Source organism: Drosophila innubila (assembly GCF_004354385.1).
Source record: "Drosophila innubila isolate TH190305 chromosome 2R unlocalized genomic scaffold, UK_Dinn_1.0 1_C_2R, whole genome shotgun sequence".
Taxonomy (NCBI): domain Eukaryota; kingdom Metazoa; phylum Arthropoda; class Insecta; order Diptera; family Drosophilidae; genus Drosophila; species Drosophila innubila.
Window position 1 is genome coordinate 5585918 of NW_022995374.1, and position 10229 is coordinate 5596146.

Genomic DNA, 10229 nt, shown 5'->3' on the forward strand with positions numbered 1-10229 from the left:
TACACGAAAGGCGTCATTAGACAATCCACAGTAGTAATTCTTTTTATTGACTTGGGAACTTTTAAGTATAGAAAGGAAACGTATGTTTTTCATTTCTTAAAATATGTTCTCTGAAGTGGATTCGACATTTGAATATATATATATGTATATACAAATTTGTTAGATCAAATAAACTCGTGAGTTCAGTTGACGTCTTTACATTTATAGCATTATTGAATAACTTAATTAGTTATTAACAGGATAAATTGTTTACGCAAAAAAAAAATGTGACCTTTGAATATGCTCGCAACCGAAATATTATTTAGATTTGTATATACTAGCCTTACAATAGATTACGTTATTCATATACATATACATTTATGTATATCTGTTGATTATCCAATATATATTTCTAGTTACCATAGTACAATTTACAAATGATTTTACGAATGCGAGCATATCGTTTTTTGGGGTTTCTTTTTTTTGGGGAGATGGTGGGTTGTGGGTATAATACGTGTAATACAAGTGATGTGTAAACTACGCGTACTTAGTTAGGTATATAGCTCTATCTGTATGAATGTAAATCTCTATGAATATAAGTCCTATATATGCGTATGTACAACTTAAAAGAATATCCTTATTTTTGCGTGTATATTAAATTTAACTGATTACAGTATCGATTACAAGCTAAATGGAGAGGGTTTTTAGTAATCAACGAGAAGATCTTAACCCTCCATCACTCCATCTCTAGGTTCCGGGGAAGGGACCAATGGTAAGAAGACGTTATACAAATAGTAAAAACATCGAAATAAAAAAAAATCAACTGTGTCTGTGTAAAAACAGTTTATGCTTAAGCAAGCGGCAAGGCGTCCTTAGTAGGCATCCAGATCCAGATCGGATTCTGTTGCATCTGAATCAGCTGTCGCAGCTGCAGCAGCAGCATCATCCTCCTCCTCTGCATCATTGTCATCATCATTATTATCATTATCCTCATCGTCGTAGTCCTCTTCATTTTCCTCCTCCTGCTCTTGTTCGTCTTGCTCTTCTTCCAGCTCATCTTGCTGGTTCTCAATCTCAATCTCATCGTTATCGTTATCGTTGTCATTGTCCTCGGTGGCATCCACAGACTCCCCTTGGGCACTGCTATTAGCCTCTCCGACGACATCGATTGGCATCTCTGGCTCGGCCTCTGTTTGGTAATGCTGCAGCTCATTGCTGGCATCCGAGTAGATGCCCAGCTGTGCATCATCGTCATGGGCGTGTGTGTGCGAATTGCGCAGATAGCTAATCGCATCCTCAATGCCCTGGGACTGCTCATTGAACAAGCCACTGCCACCACCTCCCACACTTAGTGTTGAGAGCTCCAGCAGGGAGTTGGCAATGGCATGAACCATTGAGAGCGGTCGAGTCGTCGGCACACTTCCATCCCTGTTGCTGTTGAAGAGGCTCAGAGCTGAGCAACTGGACATGGTTGTGTTGTGGCTGGCCAGAGTGCTGTTGACGCTGTTGCTCCGACTGTGACTGTGACTCGATAGATTACTGCTGCTGTTGCAGCTCCGTCTTCGCTTTGATGCACTGCACTCCTCCTGCTCCTCATCCTCCTCGTTTTGTGGTTGCTGCTGCAGCGTCTCTTCACCGCCTTCTGCAACTGCATCCAGTTCTCGCTTGAGCGGTTTTCTTTCCTCCACAGACTCCGCTTTTAGCGTGTCCCTCAAGGTGCTCAGGATTAGGTTCTCTGTGCTGTCCTCGTCGCTGGAACTGCTGCTGCTGTTATCATTTACATTGTTGTTACCTATAAGAGATTGAGTGTTTAGTTAATAAGAAATATGAAATAGATGCTGATCTTCTTACTGCTGTCGCCGGCAACTCCCTCCTCGCTGCTGTCATCACTGCTAGAACTGCTGGTATTGCTGCTATTGCTGCTACTTTCCTTGTGCTCCTCCTGCGGCTCCTCCTCATCCTCCTCCAGCTCCACCTCCACCTCCACTTCCGACATCTGTTTTCTTCTGCGCTTGCTCTTGAGCTGAATGGGAGCTTTGACTTTGGATACACGCTTTCTGGCTGTGACTTTGCGTGCTGCCCGCCTCTTTTTGCGTGTGGCAACCACTTTGGAGTCTTCACTGTTGCTGCTGCTCTCGCTGGAGGTGGTCATGTGTGTGACATCGCTGGTGCTGTTGCTCCTGGGTGCTGTGGGCAGAGCCCGATGCTGGGCGCGTGTCAGATTGCGTTTGGGACGACCGCTTCGCAGACGCATCAGGTCCTGACGACGCGCCTCCTCCAGCACCATTTTCCAGTTCTTGCCGGACGTGGAGCACACGCCCGTGCTGGTGCTGGGTCCCATGAACAGCTCGTTGGCCAATGGAGAGACGGCTGATTCCATTTCCTGCTCCATGCCGACGCTGTCTATGTCCGCCGCTTTGGGCGGCGTGCTTGGCTTCTGTTCATCCACAAAGACCACATCAGAGTCACTGTTCGAGTCCAGACTGACCAGCTCCGGCGTACGCAAATGTGGTGGCTTACGCTCCAGGACAAAGACACATTCATCGTCGTCGTCGCTGCTGTTGCTGCAGTCGCTGCTCTGGAGCTCAATGTGGGCGCTGATGGGAAGACTGGCGCCGGCTTGACGTCGTCCGGTTTGATTGCCGCCGTCATTGATGGCGGCCACTTCGGCATTGGCGGCTGCATCGCCGTCATCGATCTCGATGACCTCGTTGGCGGGTCGACGCATGCTCAGATTGATGGCCACCGTTTGGGAGCCCACATTGGATGTGGTTGTGCGGCGGATGGAGATTCCCGGCAGTTCACTGCCATCGGTGGCCATGGTGACGCTAAAGGAATGTGTTGCACTGGGATTCGTCACAATCACACTGGTCGATGGGCGTGGCATGCGGCTCCATTCGTTCCCCGGATCAACATTGCCATTCCCATTGCCATTTTCATTTGATTCGCCATTGGCATTGTTTCTGGCTATTGAAATGGCCTCCGCATCCCGCAGTGGACTCGAGTCGGGCATCAGATCCAGCAGGTCCACCTCCACCTCCTCGGCCACTAGCGCCGAGTACTGCACGACACGATCATAGCCAATCATATCGTACGGGGAGCGGGCGAAGTTGAACAACTCGTGGATGAAGTGATTGGTGCGCTCGCCCAGAAACGGCGACAGGCGGCGCCGGAATGTGCGGGTCGGTATATTGATCATGGGCAGAATATCGTGCATCATGTGCATCACCGTGCTCACATTCTGCGGAGAGGTGCGCAGCAGGCAGACGATGTCACGGTTGATCCATGGCATCAGTCGATGCATCTGTGCGGGATTATCTCTGAAATCATCGAAAGGAAATCAATTAGTATGCAATCTCAAAGAGTTCCTAACACGATAGTTAATTTAATGATGGAAATGAATGAAAGAATCTTCAATTCTTTTCTTTTTCTACTTTTCTTGGCTGTTCTCCAACTTCTTTATGTTTATATATTGAGATTCTCAAAATAAGATTTTTTTCACAGATAATCTTAAGATTTAATTGACATCTCTGTCGTTAAGGTATTTCACAAATTAGGAAATATTTAAATACTGTAAACATTCAATACAAACAACTCACATAAACCTATATTTAAAAAAAGTTTTCTACATAGAAAAAGTTGTTTATATAGAAAAAATGAGTATAATTTTTAATTTAATCCGTTTTGCGACATAAAGACAACTAAGAAGTTTTATTTGTTAATATAATATCAATTATTCATCGCAAGAACAATATTTTTTTGGTGGTAAGGTTATGAATATTGAACCTTCTGCAGACCTCTGATGATTTCTTACCATCTTGCAATTCATTAAAAACTATTCTATTTTATGGAAATATGGAAACTGTAATAAAAAAAACCTCCATGCTAGTTGTTTGTATAGAAAATTTGAAATCAAAAAACCTTGCTAATACAGAGGTTGCTACAATAGAATGTTTACTGTAATTACAGAGGTTCAAGTGGTTCGAAAACAGTTTATAGTTTAAATCTTACAATTTTCCCATAATAAAGAACTGTTCCAAGCAGAATATTCACTTTAAAATGATGCCGAATATTAAAATGAGTCACTGTACTTTAGTAAACTAAACCATCAGTTGATGGATTTCATTTTTCAGCGAAATTATATTTTGATAACAAATATTGCGGGTTTTCCACCTCGTCAGAAACTGATACAATGCTTGATTCTCGGAAGAGCCGAACTTATAAACATGCAGAATCGAACAGAATGAGATAGATAAGCCTTAGGAAGGTCAAAAAGTCAAAGCGACTTAACTTCATGGGATGTCGGGGAGAACCCGCCGAATACAGCGATAACCTCTGGAATGTTGCCGGTTTGTCGGTCGGTCGGGCGGTCTTCGTTATCACTATGACTCACCTGTAGAATCGTGCGCTCCACTCCCGAAAGTGTCCCGTTAGACTATCGCTGACTGGCAATGCATACAGCTTCCGGTCGTAGACGTAGCGACGCCAGAGCATGCTCAGGGATCCGGAGCCACCAGCATCCGGGTCATGTCGATAGAAGTTCAGGAGTTCCATGCGATACGGCTCGAAGCGAGTGTAGGGAGCCTGAGATCGCGTTGGAGTCGTATTGGAGGTGCCATCCTGGGAGTCATCGGAGGCAGCGGCATCGATGTCGTTGCCATCGTTGTTGGTCAATCGATTTTGGAGATTCAGACGCTGTCGCCGAATATTGACAATGTGAAAGCTGAGCTCCGCCGCGTGCGCCGATGAGCTGGACTGCACCGGATATCGATCATAGTCGTCCAGGGTGCGGACATTGTGTATGATCGTCTTGAAGGGCTGCTTGCAGAGTGGACACTCCGGCTTGATCTATGAAAAGAGATTGGTTAGTACGAGGAGTACCAGTTGGAGCAGTGGGCGTTGCTACTCACCTTGCTCCACTCGCAGAGACACTTGAAGCAGAACTGATGCATGCACGAGTCCGTGAAGCACTTGCGCCTGCAGCGGGACAGACAGATGGCACAGTTGGGAGGTGGCGAGGAGCGGGCAGCGGGCGTGTTGTGTCCAGCGCCGGAGGAGCTCGTCTCCTGCTGCTGAGGATGCTGCGGTTGCTGATCCCGATCCCGCTGCTGGTGTGGCTGCTCCTCCTCGTTGGGCTCGTCGCCGCTCTCGCTGCCGCTCTCTGTGAGATCCGCGAACTGAATGGCCGCAGCTGGCAGTGTGACGCCGACGGCGTCAGCTGCTGACGGTTCCACAATCACGGAGGAGGCGATGTCCTCCCCAAACGAAGGCGCCTCCTCAATCAGCAGCGACTCGGCCATGATTAGTAGTTATTTGTGCAAGTATTGATAGTTCTCCTGGAACTGGAATTAAATGGACTCGGAGTCGCTTCGGGTTTCGGTTTCTCTACTCGCGTCTCCCTCTCTCCCCCTCTCCGCTTCACCACCTCACTCACACACAGAGTCACACTCACACTCGCTCACACACACGCTCTCGTTCTCTCGCTCAGTTATCATCTGGTTTTGTTCGCAATAGAATGGCTACGAAATGAACATGCGTCTTTTTTTGCATGGCTTTTATTATGTCAATGTGCTGAACTGCAATGTGAATTGGCTGCGTTCGGTTGCCACTGGATTTGCCTACAATTTCTCACTTGCGTTAAGCTTCTATTTCACAATAAACTACTTATTTTTGGGTTTAAAGTTGACGGAAAATAATTTGCTGTATTCACTTTATAATGAATCCGTATGATTATGGGCAGCACTGTCGCGTGGCTGGGCAGCACTTTTAAGCATCGATAACATTACTAACGCCAAGCCAAAATATATTTCGCAATTGCTGTAGGTACACATATAGAAAATATATGCTGCATTTGGGCATAACATACCTATTTATTTTGTTTTATTTATTCTCATTAAATAGTCATAAGCAACCTAAGTTATATTTCAAGTTATAAATACTGTTGGCGCGCATGTTTAATTTAACACCGTACTGGCCTTAGCGTAAACGCAAACTGCGCAGCGTTGCGCAAAATGAGCAATGTTATCGGTAACCGATAATATTTGCAACGCTGTCTATCACCTTAAGAAATGCACTAAAAAATACATAGCGCGTAAAAATTGTTTGCATTTGGTGGCGTCGATTTCAACTTTTTGTGTTTTAAGTGCAATTTTCGGTGGGAAAAAGTGTTTTCATTGACGAATTATAAGGCGTAGACACCAAAAAATGGACCGACGCAAAAAACGAACCTCCTCGGAGCAGTATCAAATGTACATCGAGCTAATGGAGAGCGACCCAATTTTTGCCAGCGGACGCGTGCCGCGCGATTATGATCTGAATTATCTGACCAAAAAGTGGAAGGAACTCTCCGACAGGCTCAACAAATGCGGCTCGGGGCCGACGCTAACAGCGGAGGAGTGGCGCAAGGTGAGTTGTACAGCCAACAGCCAACTGGCTGTTGTGGCATGTGGTGAAAAGGTGTGGGTGCTATGGTTGTGTTGGTGGAGGGGGAGGGGAAGGGGAGGTTATGAGAGTCTTGGCGGCAAATGACGCGCACATTTGTTGTTGTTGTTGCAGCGCCTGAATGACTGGAAGAACACGACGCGCTGCAAATACAGACGCAGCCTGATGTCCAGCGAGAAGGACATCTCCATGTCGTCGCTGGAGACGCGAGCACTCAACTTATTCGGCAAGGTTCCCGCCGCTGGTGAGACGCTGATGAACTTGAAATGCGAGAAGGATGAGCACGAGGACGACATGGAGGATCTGGGACAACGGACGTCGGCATCGTTCCAAAAGGAACTGCAAGCAGCTGTTGAGGAGGCCATCAACGATGAAGTTGACGAGGATGAGATGGTCGAGGAGCATGTCGATCAGGAGGATCTCACCGACGAGAATATGCACGAGACTGGCGGTGGCATCGATGGTCCCACCGTGGGCGGCACAACGGCGGTGAACACAGGCGGTGGTGGCTATCGCACCATTGTGGTGGACAACTCCGCCTACGTCGAGGACGATCAGGAGCAGCAGGAGCCGCCCGGGGAGCCAGTCAAATTCGTATGCACTCCCAACATACATTCGGTCGGCTCCAGCGGCGGCACCAAACTCATCAACGGCGAGCTGCCCGTGAAGCGATTACGGCGGGATCAAGTGATCTATGAAGGTGAGCTGGGAACCCAGTTCCTTCCCACTTGCAACTGAGCTCTGCTAGACATCTCATGCTTGTTTCTTGTTGTTTGTTCTACTTGTAGTTAAAAACGCGCCCCGATCATATACAACCATCCAAACAGGTGGAGCGCTGCCCACGCTGCACAACACAAAGATGCATCATGAGGGACAAGGAACGACGCTGAGTGCCGCCTTGAACGGCCTGGATGCCCAGGAGATAGCACACCAGCTTAAGCGTTTGGCGGACATCAACTACGAGACGCTTCAGTTTGAGATTGCGCGATTTAAGTTCAACAATCCGGGCTTTCACTATGAGCCGCCGCCATTATAGTCATTGCCCCAGGCAGATTCACAGAGAAGCAACCGGGAACCACAGACACAGAAGCGGGAGCAGTTGCAGCTGCAGCAACAGGCACATCAACAGCAGCCACAGCCACCACAGCGGCAGCAACATCAACAACATAAGCAACAGCAGCAACAGTTGCCACAGTTGCCACAAAAGAAGAAGCAGCAGCAATAGTAATAGTTTTTATTGACAAAGAGAAAAACAAAAAAAAAACACAAAACAAAAAAAGAAGAAAGATAAGAGAAAAGAAAAGAAAAGAAACACGAACTCGTTTCAGTTCGATTTGTACATTTTCGAGAGCTGACCAAATTCAATTATGAGAAAGCAAGAAAACTTGTGTCGGCGCCAACTATCATAACCTAAAGTAGCCAGTTTAGTTTAAAATTTACGTAGTTCATATTAATGCAAATCATTTCTATATATATAAATACATATATATATATACACACACACAAGTCTCAATAACGAGTATGTATTGTAATGCTAAAAACAAAACAAAAAAACAAAGGGTATTTTGCAAATATCAATGTATTTTATTTATACATGTATTTCGAGAAACGATCAATTGCAAAATCGACCTTTAATCTAAATGGTAATCCATGTTGAATCGGACACATAATTTTAAACGTAATTGAATGTAAATGTAAAGAATAAAGTTTACCAATGATAAATACGCACTATACCCTGTACTTTTTGCCTGCTACGCCTACACACACGCACACACACACATGGACATATGAGGCGCCTTTGGTCGTGCTCCACCTTTCGCTTGTTTAGCGCATTCTTGTTTATTTATGACCAGCGCGAAGTTCTCTGTTTTTATTTTTTACATTAATTCTCCTATGCAATCGATGCCAACACTGAAAATCCATTAATCATTACCAAGGCGACGGAGACGGCGACAACGACGTGACGGACGCAGTTGCAGTTGTTGCTGTTGCTGTTGTTGGTGTTGGGTCACTTCGAAATGCATTTGCCTGACCGCGAACTCGAACGCCAACTTGTGGGCGCACTTTATAACTGTCTAGCCCTTGGGAGGTGGGGGAGGGGGGAGCTCATCCATTGCGATGCGAAAATCTGTTTTAACTGTTATGTTTTGTGGCCGATGCAACAAGTGCCGATGTCGATGCCGATGCCGATGACGTGGAGCGATACAATGCCACGCCAACTTGCCACACCGTTGCCGCTTAACAAAATGACTTGGAAGGCGACTACGCCAATAGATCATTTGGACGCCGTGCGCTGCAAATCATAAATTATGAAACAGCCGCCAGTCCAAGTCGAAGTCAACGCATGCAGTGCCGTTAGATGACCATTTGGGCATTTGGGCATTTGGCAGTTGAGGATAACAGCACAACACGTCGTATGCTTAATCTGTTCTCTTTCTGGCTCACTGTGAATTGTGGGTGCCGCTTGCGCTTTGATGAAAGGCCTGCGAGCAAAGCTGATTAACGGGCACACATACACACACACACACACACACCTGCACACACACACACATGGATGATAGTCTGGGCCATCCAGATGTCTTCTTCTCACATGGCCAAGGCAGCGTGGCAAGTCCATTAAATAGTTCGTGTTGCACTCGTTTCGCCGTGAACTACAACTGAGACTCAGACTGAGACTCTGACTGAGACTCTGACTGTGACTACGACTGGGAATGAGAGTCGCACTCCTCAGACTCGGACTGTTGCATGGATCAGGGCACACACATGACAGCGTGCAAAATCGGACCCTTAGGCGGGTGTTATACTCGTACTACAAAATGAAAAAAATAAAAATAACATATAAAAAAGACTATTCTGAAATATGTGAAGCACTCAAAATAGGCAATCGCTGCGCTTAAACCAAATGATTCGGGCATATTAGTTTGAAATTAAAATATGTTTTCAATGAATTATGCAGCATACAGGTAACTTCCGGCAATACATAAATTTAATAAGTTTAGTTATATTTTTCAACTATTATAGTTAATATTATACATAAGTATTAAATTAACTGCACATAAATATATTAAAAAAAAAGTTGTTTAATATATTTTTGATTACTATTTTAGCCGATTGTCAATAAAGAGAAATTAATTATGCGAATGAAACAATTAGAGTACGGTTTCTATAAATATTGAAAAAATAGATTACGCAATCAATTAAACTATAATTAGAAAGTTTTGAATATTTATTTAAGTCGCCAGCGACGCGTTCCAATTTCTACGCCACCACTGTAAGAGCGGTAAGTACAGTCGTACAGTCTCGTTCATTAGGCACCCTTAATATCGATAGCTACTCGTAAACAATCGACTGTAGAGTGTATCGATAGTGTTGTACACCGCAAAACGCAGTTCAATGGCAATATTATAGTTGTCAGCAAGAAGACGCGTCGCTGGCGGCCCAATTGAAATCTTCATAGATAATACCCCCATATATATATTGTATGAGTACGAGTATATGTAAGACGTATGCTTAAATTAATGTTTTATTAAATGCGCTGAGACTTTGGCGATTCATCTTCATTCGTTGTTATTGCCATTGGCTATTGGCTAGACTCGGATTCGGAGTTGGACTCAAAGTTGGAGTTGGAGTTGGAGTCAGAGCAGGGCACACATATGCTGACTATAGCATGGCTCGGGGATCTCAGTTCTCAGTGTCAGACCAAGTGCATGTTGGGCTCCCTTACCTGTTCTTCTATTGTTGTTGTTGTTTTTGGTATTGTTGTTGCTGTTGCTGTTGCTGTTGCTGTTGTTGCGTTCTGGGCGCAAGAG

The 10229-nt window shown here is 45.4% G+C and overlaps 2 protein-coding genes across 2 annotated transcripts; one reads left to right on the forward strand and one right to left on the reverse strand.

The window, feature by feature from the left end:
- LOC117784840 (E3 ubiquitin-protein ligase Topors) lies at positions 1-5725 on the reverse strand. Its single transcript, XM_034622678.1, has 4 exons — positions 4890-5725; positions 4373-4827; positions 1831-3299; positions 1-1771 (listed from the first exon to the last, which is right to left on the reverse strand). The coding sequence occupies exons 1-4, from the start codon at positions 5277-5279 to the stop codon at positions 852-854; spliced, it is 3234 nt and encodes a 1077-aa protein (XP_034478569.1). The 5' UTR covers positions 5280-5725; the 3' UTR covers positions 1-851.
- Positions 5726-6058: 333 nt separating this feature from the next.
- On the forward strand, positions 6059-7468 carry LOC117785013. The gene is made up of 3 exons (XM_034622884.1): positions 6059-6384; positions 6535-7120; positions 7209-7468. The coding sequence occupies exons 1-3, from the start codon at positions 6184-6186 to the stop codon at positions 7454-7456; spliced, it is 1035 nt and encodes a 344-aa protein (XP_034478775.1). The 5' UTR covers positions 6059-6183; the 3' UTR covers positions 7457-7468.
- Positions 7469-10229: the final 2761 nt, after the last annotated feature.